At 42.1% G+C, this 17,988-nt stretch overlaps 1 protein-coding gene and 1 pseudogene across 3 annotated transcripts in view; both read left to right on the forward strand.

Moving 5' to 3' along the window:
• Positions 1–17,988, forward strand: part of PCSK5 (proprotein convertase subtilisin/kexin type 5) — a 456,955-nt gene that overhangs the window by 85,054 nt on the left and 353,913 nt on the right. For all 3 annotated transcript variants that reach the window (XM_032427639.1, XM_032427640.1, XM_032427641.1), the window contains exon 3: positions 2,044–2,157. In XM_032427639.1, the coding sequence (XP_032283530.1) occupies positions 2,044–2,157 (114 nt within the window). The remainder of the gene's footprint in view (positions 1–2,043; positions 2,158–17,988) is intronic.
• LOC116646759 lies at positions 14,705–14,834 on the forward strand (annotated as a pseudogene).

The following is a 17,988-nucleotide window of genomic DNA, read 5'->3' on the forward strand; positions in this document are numbered from 1 at the left end:
ACTGCTCTACTTTGATTGAGAAGGAAATTGATTTTTCCCCTGTATTTTTAGAAACCCGATCACTTAAAAATTACCCTCTTCCTTAAAAAAAATTTACACGTGGGGCACCTGGGTAGCTCAGTTGTTAAGCGTCTGCCTTCGGCTCAGGTCATGATCCCAGGGTCCTGGGATCGAGCCCCACGTCGGGATCCCTGCTCCGCAGGAAGCCTGCTTCTCCCTCTCCCACTCCCTCTGCTTGTGTTCCTGCTCTCGCTATCTCTCTCTCTGTCAAATAAATAAATAAAATCTTTAAAAAAAAAAAAAAATTTACACGCATTGTTAATGCCACGTTAGTTTCGATGTGATTTCTAAAGAGCAGTCAAAGAAAAAAAACAAGATCCTTTTTAGCTTCCCTGACAACCGTTGTCCAGTAGATCATAGAAAGATACACAAACCCTTTTCCCCCGCGTGCACAGGTACGTGTGTTGGGGGTGGTGGGGTGCAGAATGATTCAGGGCCAGAGAGTCACTTAGTTTACATTAATTAAAACAGGAGCAGAAACACCTTTCATTCTAGAATATTATTTTTCATTTATTGGCTTTTTTGCCGTACTGATAATTTTGCCTAAATTACCTGTCACAGAAGGCACATAGATGATGCTTATCTGTGATCCTAATCATAAATGGAGTTTGTATTTATTTAGGAGGCTGTCAAATTCCATTTGCCTTGTTAGTGCTATAACTAGGGAATTCACTCTTCAAATTCATCTTGCACACCAATAGTCTTGTTGAATATATTTCCCGATACGAGAATCAGAGAAATTTATTGGTTTGGCTTTTGGCCTTAGTACCTTGTGTATAGCAGTGCATTTTGAGCTCGTTAATCAGTACCTGGGTAGCCCTTCCCCTCCAGCGATCTTTAATCAAGTAGGCAGAAGTGGTTTGGAGATTTTTACTGAATGGATGGATATGGAATCTCTAGTGGACTTCCCCTAGAGATTTCCCTCAATTTTTAATCCCTTTGTGGAAAGTAGGGATAAATGGTAGAACAGAACATTTTAGAGTATTGAGGCTGACCTAGCAGGAGAGCTCGAACACAGGAGAGCTTAGGAACAAATTATAGAATGCCACCAGGGCTGATACTGCATTTCAGACGCACCGGTCAACATAGAACATGTTTGGGGCAGCTGGGTGACTCAGTCCGTTAAGCGTCTGCCTTCAGCTCAGGTCATGATCCCAGGGTCCTGGGATCGAGCCCTGTGTCAGGCTCCCTGCTCGGCTAGGAGCCTGCTTCTCCCTCTCCCTCTGCCCCTGCTGCTCCCCCTGCTTGTGCTCTCTCTCTCTCCCGACAATAAATAAAATCTTAAAATTGTAGAAAGCCATTTCTTTAAAAAAAAATAAAAAAAAAAAAAAAAAATGTGATCCTAGAGCATTTGATCCCAGGATAATTTTAAAATTTGCTGTGTTAAGCCCAGAGCATTAAAAAAAAAAAAATGTGATGTGTAGTATAAGGCAAGGGTCATAAACTGTGGCCCGTGGACCACATCCAGGCTGCTACTTGTTTCTCTACATGAAGTTTTACTGGGACACAGTCCCACCCAGTCATTTATGTACGTCTGTGGTGGATGACATCAGGAGGAGGAGTTGCAGCAGAGATCCTATGACCTGCAAAGCCTAAAATATTTATGACCTGGACCTTTATAGAAAAAGTATACTGACCCTTGATAGAAGGTAAGGGCGAAAAAAATGAGTGTAAAAATGAACACGATCAATTTGCAAAAAATTGTGAGTAAAATAGGCGTTCCAAAGAAGCTAAAAAGTTAGCATGTTGTTGAGAGATGGGGATGACCTGTCCATTAAGGACTAGAATGCTGACCTGCATTGAAAATAAGGGAGAACTATGTTTCCAGAGACTCGGAGCCCGTGACTCAGCGTCAAGTTGCCGGCTCGAAGTCTGTGACTTGAACAACATTGGCTCAGGACGGGACCTGCCTCTGACCGTCATTTATGTTGTGCTAACCCTGGTGGAACTTGAACACTCACCAAATGTCCTTCTTCTTGGCAGGTGGAGTGGATCCAACAGCAAGTGGTAAAAAAACGGACAAAGAGGGATTATGACTTCAGTCGTGCCCAGCCAACTTACTTCAACGATCCCAAGTGGCCAAGCATGTGGTATATGGTGAGGAGGCCTGGCCTGGGGCGGTGTTGTGCAGGAGACGTCTTTGGGGCCTGGGAGGACACAGAAGCAGTGAGCAGGGACCCACCATGCCTGATGGCCTGGGCTGTTTTCTGACTCTTTTTGGAACTTAGTTCTATGGTTCTAAGGAAAAAGAAAAGGGATTTGGGACTTAAGAGAATTTCTGTTTGAGGGCTTACTCTGTGTGGCTTTCTAAATCTGAGCCAGAGGATAGAAAAATACACTGAGGCGCAGACAGACACCCTGAGACCTATCAATAATCCTGTTCCTCTCTGATACCCATTTCCTCCGCCTTGAAACCAGTCTGGGTAGTGGATACTGGCTCTTGGAAATTACTACAATGAGCCTGCCGGTAAGTAACAGATTCCTGACTTTCGTCATCTAATATGTGCCTGCTCACCTGAGGTAATCGTTTTAAAAAACTAGGGAAAATAATTTTTTAAACTAAGGACAAAAGTAATTGGACAGTGAGTGTTCAGTGGTTCAAGCAAAAACTTGCAGTGAGGGGATTTCAGTGTGAGGAAGAGCTTTCCACCTGTCCGCTTGATATTGCCTCCTTTGCAAATCTGTTTCTCTAGTCTGAGGGTTTTAGGATCCTGGAGAACTATGTCACTTATTCTTCTTCATGAAATCCCCGTGTCTCCAGTTTGCTCTGTAATCTACAAAGATACTTTTATCTTTTTTGGAAGCCTTTATTGCTCATTATTGCCAGGGGGTTTTCCCCTAATCTATTTTATTTTTTGCAGCCCTTTCTCTGCTTCCCTGCAAATCCATAGCATTGTGTAAACCTGTCTTAAGCTTTCCCTTTCATTCCTTCTGCCCGGTGTAGGGGGAGGGGCTCTTCCTGCCCTTCCCCACCGCCCTTAGGGGGTACTCGCCCATTCTTCAGGACCCATGCCTGAGGCCCGCTGCTTCAAGTCTCCCTTGTCCTCACCTATCAGCTCTTTCCTTCCTCTTCTGTCCACGGCCCTGTGTCTTTGCTACACATGGCATCCTTCCCTTGGCTCTTTGTTTCTATCTGTCAATATTTTAATCATACTCCTGTTACATGGGCGAGGCATGGGGTCTCTCATATCCCCCGGAGAAGCTGACCTAGCACCTCACAATGCCAGAAATTTGTGCTTATTTTGAGATGGGTGAAAGTGGCTGGCTTCTCCCCCAGTTTCCCTTTTCTCAGCCTTACCCAGAAGTGGAAGGTTGTGGAAACATTTTGGACCCAGAGAGAATTTTACATAGAAAACTCTTTAAGGCGTAACAAAAAGAGAGAGAGAGAGCGCGCGCTATAAAGCTAAGTTCAAGGGGAGGTGGGACTCTAAATAGCCTTTGAGTAGAAATCACCTGAGGGGACAGTAAGACACTTGACAGCTCCTTAGCTCTAAAACCAAGGAAGGGTGTACCTCATGGGAAGGCATTAGAATGAGTGTTGGCAGGACCCAAGGAGCTTTGTCCAGGCTGACAAAATGCTAAGAGTGTGTAATGGGATTAAGAGATAGGATGGAAGCGAAGTCCCTCTCCACCTGTGTTCCTCCTTGCTTTACATTTCTTCTTGGAAGAAAGAGCCAGACCGCTGTTTGCACCTGTCCCACTGGATGGTAGACATGTAGGGCAGCTTTCCCTGACCCTCTCCTCACTCCAGAAGGGCAGCCTGGGATCTGGTAGGCACCATGGCCATGACATTAGCATGCTGGCCAGCCTGTAGAGCAAGATCTCTACCCCCAAGAACCATTGCTATTTCTTTGGAAATTTCCTTTCAGTATGAGAAAAGGTTGAGGGAAGAGCTTTTGCTTGAGCATTTAAAATGTTGGGTGTTTTTGATAACTCAAATAGGTCACATTTTTACGGAGCACTTCCTGTGTGCCAGGCAAATGTGCTCAATACTTTGAGTATGTTTGTAATGTAGTGTGAACAAAAGTGTGTATATGAATATTGGTTGTTTTCAGAGCGAGGAATCGGTAGCTCCTGAAATTTAGACAACTTGCCTAAAATCACCCAGCCTGAAAGTGGTAGAGCAGAACTTCCAAACCCTTAGGCGGGTCGATGGTGTCTGTGGGACTGACCTGGCATCCTGTCCCCACCCTTCTGCTATTTACGAGCACTATCAGAAGAAGACCCTCTATTCCAACCTTCCAGGAACTTCTCTCCATGGAGAAACGGCTAAAATTCAAGGCAGAATGGTGTGGGTGCCGTGGTGGATGAACAATTTCTCTTGGAACAAGTAAAGTGTTTCAGAGCTTCCTATTAAGTAGTTGATTTTCCCTTAACCAAAGGGATGGGGAATCGGTTACACACCTCAAGTTTATCTGTCAGGAGTAAGAGGACAGGATGAGAGCTAGAACTTCAAATCCGCCAACCTGGATGCAGATCCCCATTGCTTCACTTACTGTGCCCATGAGTGGATCACTGTAACTCGCCTCAACTGCAAACTAATTGTATCTGGTTCTTATGTATCGGTTAGCTATTGCTGTGTAACAAATCACAGAACTTAGTTTTTAAAACCATTACTTCATGGGTTCTGTGGGTTAGGCCATTCAGACAGGGCCCAGCAAGGATGGCTTCTCTTTCTGTGGTGTCTGGGGCTTAAGCTGGATGACTCAAAGGCTTGGCTGCAGCTGGAGGATTCACTTACAAGTGGCCTAGTTACTGGCCTCACCACAGGGCAGCCTGAATGTTCTCTTGAGATGGCGCTGGCTTCCCCCAGGGCAAGTGATCCAAGAGCTCATGTTAGAAGTGGTGACGCCTTTTATCATCTAAGCTCAGAAGTCACAGACCGTTTCTTCTGGAATTTTCTATCAGTCACATGTGCCAGCTCAGGTTCAGCATGTGAGGGGACTGTATGGAGAGGGTGTGCATGCTAGGAGGCATGAGGAATGTTTGAGAAGCTGGTCACCACAATTAAATGAAGTACTACCTGAACAGGCTTTAGCACAGTGCCTTTTCTGACACTGGAAAACCGTCAGTAAATCTTAACTGTTACTTCTCTCTGACCTTTTACTGCAATGCATGCTGTTTCCTTCTGTCTGTTGTTTAAACTGTCGCTGGTCAAGGAAGAGGGGGATCATATGTCCAGTGGGAACGCTTCAGAGCATTCTGGTGGCACATCAGTGACCCAGCTGGGGCAAGGTGCTGATTTTCTTCTTCCTTTCTCTGAGCCCTGGGCCCTGCTGCCATGTTTCTGAGGGCTGCTTGGCGAGTCTCCATAGGATCCTGCCTTCAACTCATTAGCCTGGGCCCGGGCCTGTCATTCTATATTTATCACAGGAGAGTGGAGATTAAAGAATGGCATGAAGTGTGCCTGAGTGTCTCTTTTAATTAATTTAAAAGCTTTGCCCCTGTGGCTCCTCCCCTTGGAAACTGGTGTGTGAAACCATTATGTCTGGCCTTGGGGCTTGGGCCATTTATCCAGGGAAATGTACATCTGCATCTACAGGAGTTGGTTAGGGAGGAGACGGTGGCCATAAAATTACTCCTCTGTCCTGAAACACTGTGCTCAGGCTTCCCGGAGTCGGGAGGGCCCAATCCTAAAAACAGCACTCATTCTTCTTGCATTGACAGGCTTCCTTCTGTAGGAATTCTTTGTCTGGCAAAGGGGGCAGGCACTGAGGATTGACGAAAACATGATTTGTGCTTCCTAAGAAGATCAGTAAAGCAGGGGAGGAATATGTAAGCACAAACGAAAACGTGTTGGGCAAAGGGCTCCTTCCAGAACTTTCTCTGGGGTCATGTACATACATCCAGCCTCTGCTTCTTGGGCTTTGTAATTCTTGCTTGCAGGTCTGCTGCTTCCATTGGAAGAAACTAAAAGCTCTTGAATAGCTTTTTAAAACCTAGCCAAGCTTGGGGTCCCCCCATCAGAGATTCTTGATGTTTTTGGGAGTATGGCACCGGTGGTGAGATTTCATCGGCACTAACTCAGGACTGAATGCTGTGTGACTCAGTGCCCTGAGTCTGGTATGGAGTAAATGCTCAATAAATGCTAATCAAATCAGTAGTTGAGTAAACTGAACGAAAAGCAAATCTGTGATGAGCTCCATAGTAGAGAAAATAATCGCTCACATTTATTGAGTGCTTAGTATGTGTTAAGCATGTTGCCAAACCTTTACATGTATCATCTTACCGCCAGTGTTCCAGTGAGCTAGGGACTAGCACTGTCCTCATTTTACAGCTGAGGAAATTAAAGAAGAGACAAATTAAGAAAGTTGTCCCAAGTCCCACCCTATTTACCAGGGACAAGCCCTGGTATTCAAAACCCAGTGACTCTGACCCCAGAGGCTGGACTTCCAACCTTGACATCCATGGTTCGTACACTGGCAGGGGTCAGAATCATCTGGAGGGATTGCTGCCCACCTCCCCCACACACCCCCAGCCCGTATCTGGGAATCTGCATTTCTAACAGGTTCCCAATCTATGCTGATCTTAGGGTCCCGGGGCCCCTTTGAGACCTCTTTGCTCTACCCTACCTCAAACATGAGTGTTACATGAACACAGCTGGCTTCTGTCTTCCCGTCATCAGCTGGTGTAAGGAGGGCTTTTCAAACTTAAGGGACAGTTTAAAGCACACTTGGTCAATTTAACTTGTTTTTCTTGATCTTCTACCTTTTTCCTTCAGCATTCTCTATTTGGGAAGCTAGCAGCTTTAATACGAGAAGATAGTTTTACTTTGCTTGCACTGATTGAAAATACTCTTGGCTTATATATTCTTTCAAGATGCTCCGCAGACAAAGATTATCTGACAGGAAAGGTCGTGAAGATTTGGCCAAGTCTTTGGGAACTCAGTATAATAGAAATGGTTTTTTTTAAAATTAATTTATTATGTACTTATGATTTTATTTATTTGTCAGAGAGAAAGAGAGAGTGCAAGCAGGGGGAGCGGCAGAGGGAGAGGGAGAAGCAGGCTCCCCGCTGAGCAAGGAGCCCGATGTGGGACTCAATCCCAGGACCCCAGGATCATGACCTGAGCCAAAGGCAGACACTGGACCCACTGAGCCACCCAGGCATCCCAGAAATGGTTTTAATGTACCCAGCTGGTATAATAGATCGTTTTGATCCTACTAAAGAAAATTCAGCGGGACTCTAGAGACAGCAAGACTAAGTAAGGTGCTTCCCCAAGAGTCTGGAAATTCCAATCAAACAAATCCAGGGGGTTAAATATTTTTTAAGTTATTGTAAAATATTTCAGGTATAGAGAAATTGTAAAGAATACCACAAGTGCCTATCCACTCATTCCCAAACTAAGGAATAGAACATGAAACTGTTGAAGTCCCTTGTGAGCTCAATCCTAATAACATCCCTTCATCCTCTACAGAGTTAGCGCGGATGCTCAACTTGAAGTACATGGGGGAGATGCCCTTTGTTGGCAGATGCTTCTCTTTGTGGGAAGGGTATTCAATTTGCAGCAGATTAACATTATTTGAAATCATCCTAAAACACCCATTCGTGAATAGAATTCGACACTTGGGCTCTTGACGAACAGTCCCCAGAAGACCACCTGGAAATGAAACTTGGGTGAAAAATTAAGTTTGATAGAAAAGGTCTTTTGTTCATTTTAGTCATGTAAATATTTTATTGTGTAAAGAAATTGATGTAGCGTCGTACGATATCTCTTGTCTAACTTATGGAACTAATAATTTGAAAAGAAAAGAAGAACTAATAAGGATTTTAGACAAGCCCATAGTAAATAACTTAATTTTTTTTTTTTTTTTTTTTTTTTTTTTTTTTTTACTTGTGCCTTATGGAAGGCAAGCTCAGTTCAAAAGAGAAAAGTAAAGAAGGGCTTGTGAAATCTTGTTCTTTGACTCTTAGACTCTAGTAGTATGACTGATATTCTGAACTCGTCATCTTAGCACAGTAGAATTTTCTGTGATGAATATAGGGTGGCCTATTTAATATGCATTTTTCAAGCCAGGCTCTAATAAATGGGCTCACTTTTTGATGTACTACCTCAAGATTTCATGAAAGCTCTCTGGGTGGTTTTTCTGAGGGGAAAAAATTATATTTGTCGATCAGCAGAGTGAAAATTAGCTGAGTTCGGCTATGCATGTGGGGCAGATCTGCCAAAAACAATGAACTAGCTAGGCTAGTAATTGTGAAAAATGATTTTAAGCCACATGATTTGTTCTCAGCCAACTGGATGGTGTTCAGTGCTCCAAGAGTTTGAGACATTGCTGTTTCTGTGGTTGGCACACATTTTCCTAATGATTTATACTGTCATTTGACTCTAATAAAATCTGGTGGAGTTTGTGGCATTATTGTCCTGGCAGCTTGGAAATCATCCTTTTAAAACACCCCATTTAGCGGGTTTAATTGAAAATGCAACATGGTGCAAATCTGCGACCATGTGGCGCATCTTGATGCAAACAGGAGGTCTTCTGAGAAAGGACAGGCTCCAGCCAAGCAACAAATGAGGTACTGGTAGGAACTAGTGGGGGCTTAGACACGATTTTGGTGTACTAAAATTTACTTCTAACTCGCTCTGTGACTAACCTTAGCCCATCTGAAAAAATGAGAAATCTGGACTAGATATATTGTCTTAAGTTCATTCCTTCTTGAACGTTCTCTAGTTCCACCTGGCAATTCAACAGGATCGGGGCTCAAGGGAGACTACACACCACCCATGGGCCCATGTCTTGATTTACAGCTCAGACCCATCCCAGGAGCTCCCAACTGTTATGCAACGTCCCTTGGTTTCATGATGACTTCAGATTCACTACGTCCCCTGTGTTGGGGGGATCCCCAAGACCACCCCAGGTTTGGTGATTCATGAGGAAGACCCACATGATTCAGCATATAGTCACACTCATGGCTGTAATTTATTTCAGTGAAAGGGTACAACACAGAATCAGCAAAAAGAAAAGCCACATGGAGCAAAGTCCAGAGGAAACCAAGCTTACTTAAGCTTCCAAGAGACTTATTTCAGTGGATTCATACAGGAAGCACTTAATTCCTCCAGCAATGAATTGTGACACCATGTATGAGATGTTGCCTACCAAGGAAACTCATTAGGGACTCATGTTCAGGGTTTTTACTGGGGATGGTTGTATAGATACTCAGTGCCTCCCATGTACCCAAATTCCATGTTTTCAGAAGGTATGTAGCATAGACCATAATGTTTGCATAAACACTTTAGGCAAATGAAACATTTTGATGAAGGAATGGTGAGAACTCTACCTAAATCCAAGTTCCCAGATGCCAGCCAAGTGTATTTAGGGGGGCCAAGCACACAAGTGGCTGGGTTGACGAGTAGCTCCAGCTTTATAAGAACTTTGTGTTCACTGAACAAATAAATTAACACTAAAGAAAAATACTCCTAAGTATTCCCTCCCAGAGAGCAACCTAAATCCCCAGCGTGGTCCATATTTGTTTTACAGACTGGAAAATCCACCTGAATCAAAGTTCTTGTTAGGCAGGTATTCATTCATTCATTCATTCATTCATTCATTCCTATTTAGCAGAGATGTACTTTCTTCCTAGCACTTAGAATATTTCCAGCACCACGGAACAAATGGTAAATAAGTTGGCCACAGTGCCTTCTTTAATGAAGAGTAAGTGGAACATTTTATGGGTAGAAATTTGGATTTTTTTACTTGGCCTAATCAGTTGATGGTAGTCTGCTGAAAGTGCCTTGGCACAACTCTCTTGCTTGCTTATTATCATGATGATTGTGATGACTTCATGTGATTTCACTATCCCCCATGATGGTTGTGATAGAAGTCACTATGTTAGGAATATGAAGTTAACCTATAATTAACTAGTCAAAGTGCTTCCAGAAGAGGCCAGTAATTGATGATCCACTTGAAAAAAAATCACTTCAGATAATATTCATTCTTGCCAGGTGCAAATTATGCCAATCCTGATGAATTTCCATGAGCAAGCTAGAACTTAGCCCATACTGGTCATTTATCTTCTCAGCTTTATTTTCAAAGAGTAAAAATACGTGGGTAGTCTAGTCCTGTGGGCCCCACTCTAAGGTGATGACGGATCTGTTAACAGAAACAAAGTTGTGTTTATCAAGATTGTAGTCAAACCTTTTCTTTAATTAGTAACTCATTTTCTGTTAGCGGATTGCCACCGACCCTTGAGCTCACTTAATCTGTGGTTGTCTTCTTAACGTGTTGAAGACAGTTTCTTTTATCAAACAGTTTGTCTGAATTCCTCACTTCTCATTTACTTTTCACCCCATGTTAGGGCTCGTTCCAGTGATTAAAGCACACTTTTGGCTTATTTTACTCCTCTCTCTGCCAATAAGTAGGATTCTCTTAGTAAGTACTCAATAAATGTTGTTAGAAAGTGAGGAGAGGGTCAGTGGTTCAGACTTCATCTGAAATTTTCCAAATTCATAGGACTGAGTTGGCTCTTCCTAAAACATGATGATGCCTTCAAATGTCCTGTGTTGAACAGTCAAATGCTACAATTATCTGAGGCATCTGGAATGCTGTCTTTCCTTAATTTTGGTTAGCAGTGAACTTGGCCCGGAAATCAGTAGAGTACAAGAAATGATTCTTAGCATTGCGGGGATGAGAAAAATCAAAACGTCCCAGCTGCCTGGGGAAGAGAAAGTAATAACTGTCTTCAAATAGAATGCACATGCCCATCAATGTGATTTTTCCCGTTTCTCAAGTGTGAGAAAATCCTCGTTAGACCGTCTCAGCCTAAGGATGAGATTCTAGGCTAGCAATGGATAATCCAATATGCAAATGGTACACACCGAGAGACTCACTGTACAACAGATGAAGGTGAATCACAGGGAGAGAGGTAAATTGAACCTAGACATTCCAGAAAGAGGATTGATTACTTAATCGCATATGTCAGAGTCAAAATTTGGTTGTAATGTGGAGCTGCTCTTCACGATGGGAGAAGATGTGGACCAAGTAAAGAATGCGTTCACTGATTAATCTTTCCTTGATTAAAAGGAGAAGACCCTGATAAATAATTTCTTCCTTTATGCTAAGGAAAAAAAAAGTCAGTTAGGATGGTGTCTATTCAAATCTTTAGTACAAAATTTACAGAATAATCTTGACTACTTGGAAGAAATGTAGTTTTATTTATTTTTTTTGGTCAGTCTTTTTTAGTTTCTTGGTGAGTCGAATTTGGCCCTTGTAAAAAGCCTACTGGGATGGAAGTTCTGATCTAAACAGACTGAATTAGCACGTCTGAAGTAAAGAAAATTATGCCCAGGTAGCACAGGATTGAGTTCTTTTAATGATCTCTTCGCATGGTTTCCGGAAACCGAGTTAAATTAGTGTTTTAAAGCCTGATGTTTGGGTTTGTTACCTAGTGATAGAGAAACCATTTTTATTTTTCAGGGAACTAAAAGAAATTCACCGCGACTCTCAGCAGTAGTGAGTTAAGCATACATAGCAGGGCTACATAAATGTGGTTTTAGATCATTCCTGTTCTGCTGAAATGTTTTATATGCCTGTTCTCATTTTCCTTTCATGCCTGTGCGCTGAATCCTAGGCCCTTCTGCTTCACATGCATGCACACTACCTACACACGCACACACAAACTGGTGCCGTGCATGTTTTTGCAATTAGTACTCTGAGTCAGGTGGTCTTTAAGAAGATACGGGGCGGGAAGCAGTTTGTAGACCATCAAATTGGAATGAGTCTGAAAAATAACTTCATGCAAGCCCTCAGCTCATGTTTAATACCTACTTTGTATATTTTCACTGGCCAGAGGTATACTCTCCTCAGATAGCCCTTTCTTCCTGTAATGAACAATTTAGTTCAAAACCCCTTCCTTGTACTTGATCAGAAACTTATGTCCCTGTCGCTTTACGTACTCCTAAATTCCAGGTCAAATTTCAGGTTGAGGATCACATCTGATCCCTATTTCCCCAGCTTTCACTGCAAACATTACAGAAACTTTTTGGAAATTGAAAGCAAAAGTAGAGAGAATAATATAATGAACACCATGTCCCCATCACCAACTTCCGTAATGATCAACTCAAGACCAATATTCATTCATTTATTGTCCCCCCTCTACTTGATTATCTTAAAGCAGTTCATACACTTCATTTCACCCCTGAATATTACAGTATGTATCTCTGTAAGATAAGGGCCATTTTTTTCCCCACAATACATCATGTCATTATCACTTATAAAAAATTAACAATAATTATATTACCAAACACCCTGTCTGTTTCAAATTTTCCCTATTGTCTCATAAGTTTTTGCTTTGTAGTTTGAGTCAGGATCCAAATAGGGCTCATACCTTGTGATGGGTTGGTATTTCTCTTAGATTTCTTTTATTCTATTGCTTACTTCCATTTTGAAAATTTTTGGTGGAAGAATCTAGGTTATTTAGAGCTTGCTGTGGTCTAGATTTTGCTGATTGCATTTTCGTGGGGTCCTTTAGCATGTTCTGTTCCTAATCTTATCACTAACTCGCTAGATAGGAAGAGGGAGGTAAAGGCTCGATCAGATTCAAGTTCAAATTTATTTTCGAGAGTGTGAGGTTGAGACTGTGTGTTAGTTACCTTGTTGGTGTGTTTGCTCCCTCAACAGGTGCAGCATGTCTGCTTTGTGATCTTAGCAGCTACCATCGCATAGATCCTTTCGTTCTTTGTTGGAGTTTGCAAAATAGTGATCTTCTCGGGGCGCCTGGGTGGCTCAGATGGTTAAGCATCTGCCTCCGGCTCAGGTCATGATTCCAGGGTCCTGGGATTGAGCCCCACATCGGGCTCCTGGCTCAGCAGGGAGCCTGCTTCTCTTTCTCCCTCTCCCTCTCTCCCTGCTCATGCTCTCTCTCTCTCTGTATCTCTGTGTCTCAAATGAATAAATAAAATCTTTATTAAAAAAAAAATAGTGATCTTCTCTTTCTGTGATCCCTTCACTTATTTGGCTGGAATGCTTTTAATAGAGAGGGATTACTCATCAATTATTTGGCGTCACGAGGTACAGTTCCTACAGTTCTCTCATTATTGGAGATTACTTTCCTAGTGTTCACCAAAAGCTACCAATAAGTTTGGGTTATTTTTTTTAAGTTTCATTATAAATGCATGGATATAAGTATATTTCATGTGTTTTATTTCATTCCCATTATGAACCTTGTTCTTACTGAGGGTGCCCCGTCTTTGGTCAGTGAGAGCCCATCAAGTTAGCTCCTAGGTCCTTTTGATATGACCCCAGTATTCTTTCTCTGTGGTATGACAAGCTGTTCTGTACTCATCTTGTGTATCTCCTGTTCCAGACATGGAATCAACCATTTCTCCAAAGATCCCTTGCTCCCTCCTTTTTAAAATTTTTAATTTAATTTTTTTAAAGATTTTATTTGAGAACGTGCGAAAGCGGGAGAGATCACAGAGGGAGAAGGAGAAGCAGACTCTTCGCTGAGCAGAGAGCCTGATGCGGGACTCGATCCCAGGACCCTGGGATCATAACCTGAGCCGAAGGCAGACGCCTAATGACTGAGCCACCCAGGCACCCCCCCTTTTTTATTAAATTGATATTTAGAGACCACAATATGAGTGCTCAGATTCTCACTGTTACTGGATTAGTCTTGAGGCCTTTGTGGTAAACAGAGTTGGAAGTGTGCATTTTTATGTATAAAATATACCATGAGTTTATACAGATAAATCCAATTTGAAAGCCATTCTACAGAGTTTCTTTACCCCCATTAGTCTTACATCTGTATCTTTTCCCTTGCTGACAAGTCTGTTCTCAGTGACGCGAACCAAATTCCCCACTGCTTTAAATCTGTTCTGCCATCCTAGTTGTTGTTGTTTTTTATTAACATGTTTTAGTTTATTTCACGTTCTGTGTTGCCATTGGAAGAACAGGAAATATTACAAAGACATGCATTTCTCTAGTTTGTATAGACAATAGATGGAGAGTAGTAAAACCATCTGCTTCAGCAACCTGATGCCTGGGAATTAATATTCTATTTTGAAGGGATGAAATTAACTTCACTAGGTCTATGCACAATAGCATATAATTATTTCCCCTAACGTGCCTACTTTAGAAAAGAGTATATTAAACTTGCCATTCTTTATTAGTTTGAAAGATGAAGTAAAACAGGACTAGAAACATTTCTAATTGCAGAAGTTTGTCCAAGGAAATGAAAGATTAAAGAGATCCGTAATGATCAAACCTGATTCAGTCTGGACAAGAAAAAGGGAAGGTGCAATGAACAAATCATTTAAACTGGTTGTACACACTAATGAGCATTGAATTAGTTCTTTCCTCCCAGGACTTAAGAACTAGGAGTTACCACAGACCGTTCAATAAAAGCATTAATTCAATGTGTAACAGAAGGGAAAATGAAGGAAAGCAACAAGAAAAGTAATTCCCGCAGAAGAAAGTGAGTTGGTAATGATTTTATTCATTCAACAACATTTATTTATTGAGCTCCTCCTATGTATCAGACATAATTCAACCTGTGGGGGATACAAATATGAACCGGTTGTGTGCTCTGCTCCCTGGCCAGGTCGTAAGCAGGCTAAGCAATCGCTGACTTTCTGTGCTCACAATATAGTGCAGGCACACACGAATACTCTGGACCCTTGCAAGTATCTTTAAGCATCTTGATACTGATCGCTTCTCGGCCTTTTGGCTAAGATCAAGTGAAGCATCTTGATACTGAGTTATAATCTTTCATTTGAGTGTCTGGGTCTCAAATTTCTGATGTGGAAGTTAAGTGATTGAAATTAAGTGACAGCACATGTTAGGATTTCTTTTTCGGACAAATGAATGATTTCCACAGTCATTACAAACTTTATTCCTGATGGAACACAGCTTTTAAGGATGGCTCATAGTTATCTCCAAAGTCAAGCGGTTTGGGACATACTGGTTTGAACTAGCTTAAAAACGGTTCTTTAACTGCAGGACTTCTCAGAGCCTTTATTATCCTAATATGCTTTGTGAATTGGTAACAGAGGGATGTAAATGTAAATGGTTGTTTCTCTAATTTATTTCTCCCAAGACAATATATTTTTAATGAGATGTTTTATTTGAGATTGTTTGAATTGTAAGTTACCAGAAAATTCAGTCCAGACTGGGGGAAGGAAAAGTAATAGAAGAGAGGGAATTGATTGCTCATGTAACTGCAGACTGGCACGCCTCCCTTGATCCAGGAGATAAAGCGGCTCTCTAGATGCCCAATTCTTCCTGCCACTCGGCGTAGCTCTGATCTCTCCAATTCTTGGTTTCATTCTCAACCAAGCTTTCTGCTCATGGTTACAAGATAGCTGTCGGTAACTCCTAGTTCAAATCTACTGGAACAACAAGAGCTTTTGCTCTGGTATTCCGAGAAAAGTTCCTGGGGGGCGCACATCTTCTTGTCCTTCTCTCCTTACCTCCTTCCCTATTCTGTTCTTGTTTTCTGACCAGTGAGCCTCCTCCGCCTTGTCACACACCTTTGGGACAAAGGGACTTAGAGGGAGAGCAGAAACTAAGCCGCGAGAGTAACGAATGTGACGCTCTAGGAAGGAAGTCTCTCCACCGTGACAGAAATCATGGGGCATGGGTGGGCACCCTGGTCATGCATGTTCATGCCCACGTGAAGGCAGCTGTTGATACAAATCCCTCAGCAGACAGGTTGAAGAAGAGCCAGCTGACAGGCCTCCTCAGCGGGGGCGTGGCATCTGAGGGCGGTGGGTGGTCGGCAAGGCCACTGAGGTCCCAGCCACTTGGCTCCTGGTGCCGCTAGGTGCCCCCTGCCTCTCCCTGGATTATCTGGAAGTCTGTCATTATGGCATGGACTCCTTGCTTTATGCCCTTCGGGGCTTCACTGTTGGGTACTTTAAAAAAAAAAAAAAAACTGTGCCCATAGTACTTTCTCCCCACTGGTTCGTTTTGGTAAATTTGAAATCTACACATAAGTTGAAAGACTAGTAGGAACGCATACATTTCATTCACCTTGATTTACCAGAAGTTAATACTCTGTCTGTCTCTCTACACATGTGCGTGTGCGCGCACACACACACATTTTTCCTGAATTTTGAAAGTGGCAGACATTATAAAAATGCACCCATCAATATATCAAGATGCCTTTCCTAAGACTACTTTCCCATATAACCAAAACATCATTCTCACCTCTATGAAAGTGATCTTAATCCAATTTACTATCTGTAGATCTCCCCAGTGGTCACCAGAAATATTTTTGTCGAACTATTCCTTTTGATCCAGAACTCAGAATCCTACATTCCCATTATTCATTTCATCTCTTTATTTCCTCCAATCTAGAAGGTTTCCCCCTCCCTTTACTGGGGGTGGGGAATGGTCTTTCATATTGATGGTTTTGATGAGTCCAGGTTGGTGGTTGTAGAATAAGTCACACTTGGGATTGGTTTGGTGGTTTTTTTCAGGACTATAGGGAGGCTTAACCATTTTTGGTACAAAAACGACTCAGGTGAAATTATACCCTTTTCAGTGCTTCATGTCACAAGGTTAGAAGTCCTATTTTTGATGGTGGTAAATTTATTTACTTGGTCAGTTGAGGTCTCTGCTAGATTTCTCCACTGTAAAGGTACGTTTTGTCTCCTTAATTAGAAATTTGGGCGGTGGTATTTCAAGTGTTGTGAATATCATGTTGCTGGTCAACTTCTCCCCAAGATTTCAGCATCCATTGAAGATTCCTGCCTAAATTGATCACTAGATCAGTGGTTGCAAGATGAGGATTTTCTTTTTTTTTTTCCTAAAGATTTTATTTATCCATTTGAGACACAAAGATAGAGCATGAGCAGGGGGAGAGGCAGAGGGAGAGGGAGAAGCAGACTCCTCGCTGAGCCAGGAGCCCGATATGGGGTTCGATCCCAGGACCCTGGGATCATAACCTGAGCCAAAGGCAGACGCCTAACCATCTGAGCCACCCAGGCGCCCCAAGATGAGGATTTTCTAATTCTGTAACTCCTTCTTCATTACTCTTCCTTTTCAATATTGTTAGGAGTGCATGGATTCTTTCTAAATGTAATGACTCATTACTGACATTATTTCTTTTTGGTTCTTAAAGTGTGCCAAGTTTGATGAGTGGGTGATTTTTCAGGTTGACTCCTGTGTCCTTTTGGGAAGTCCCCCATCAGCTTTGCAGCACTTCCCCTTGAATGGAACAACAAAATGTTCACTTTGTATTTTCTCCACCTCCGACCTAGAGAGACCCATTTCTCCCAAGTAGATGGTTTCTCCTGTTGAGGAATGGTATTTTAAAAGTCCAGATTTTGGTAGGAAGGGGGTCCTTCATTCTAGGCCCCTTTTCAATGGACAGAGCCTAGAGATCTATATCTGGAGTTCACTGTGTCACCCCAGATTTGATTCAGTAGCACAGGTAGACCCATTGTCAACCCATTTCAGCTTCTGTCCCCTCCATCCCACAGTGAGAATCCTGGTTCTCATCAGTGTAATAAATGTACTACTGTGCGGACAAATGGTACTGGAATTACATTACCAATACCACTGCCAACGACAGACTTAAGTAAAATTCAAGATTTCTTTTTGTTCTCAGAATAAATCCCACAGAGGCAATACAGTCAGGCTACTTGACTCAAAAGTTGCTTGAATAATTACTTTTCTCCTCTGTGATTTGGTCATTAATGTGATATATAGCTAGGTTAATCTGTTTCTGTTTTGTTCCATTTTAGAGCTCTCTCCCCCATCTCTGTATATTTTGTGTATTTAATTTTACGCATTTATTTTCTTTTGGGATACGTAAAACATATGGTTCAAAGTAAAATGCATAGGATACATACATGCATTTTTTTCTTTTTGCTTTTATCAAGTCGTATATGCAGGAAATCACTCCATATTAGTTCATAGAGATCATTCTTCTTTTTTTTACAGCTGTGTTGCAGGAGAGTTACCATAATTTATTTAACTAGACATC

This window comes from Phoca vitulina, unplaced genomic scaffold (genome assembly GCF_004348235.1).
Source record: "Phoca vitulina isolate PV1807 unplaced genomic scaffold, GSC_HSeal_1.0 scaffold37, whole genome shotgun sequence".
NCBI classification, from domain to species: domain Eukaryota; kingdom Metazoa; phylum Chordata; class Mammalia; order Carnivora; family Phocidae; genus Phoca; species Phoca vitulina.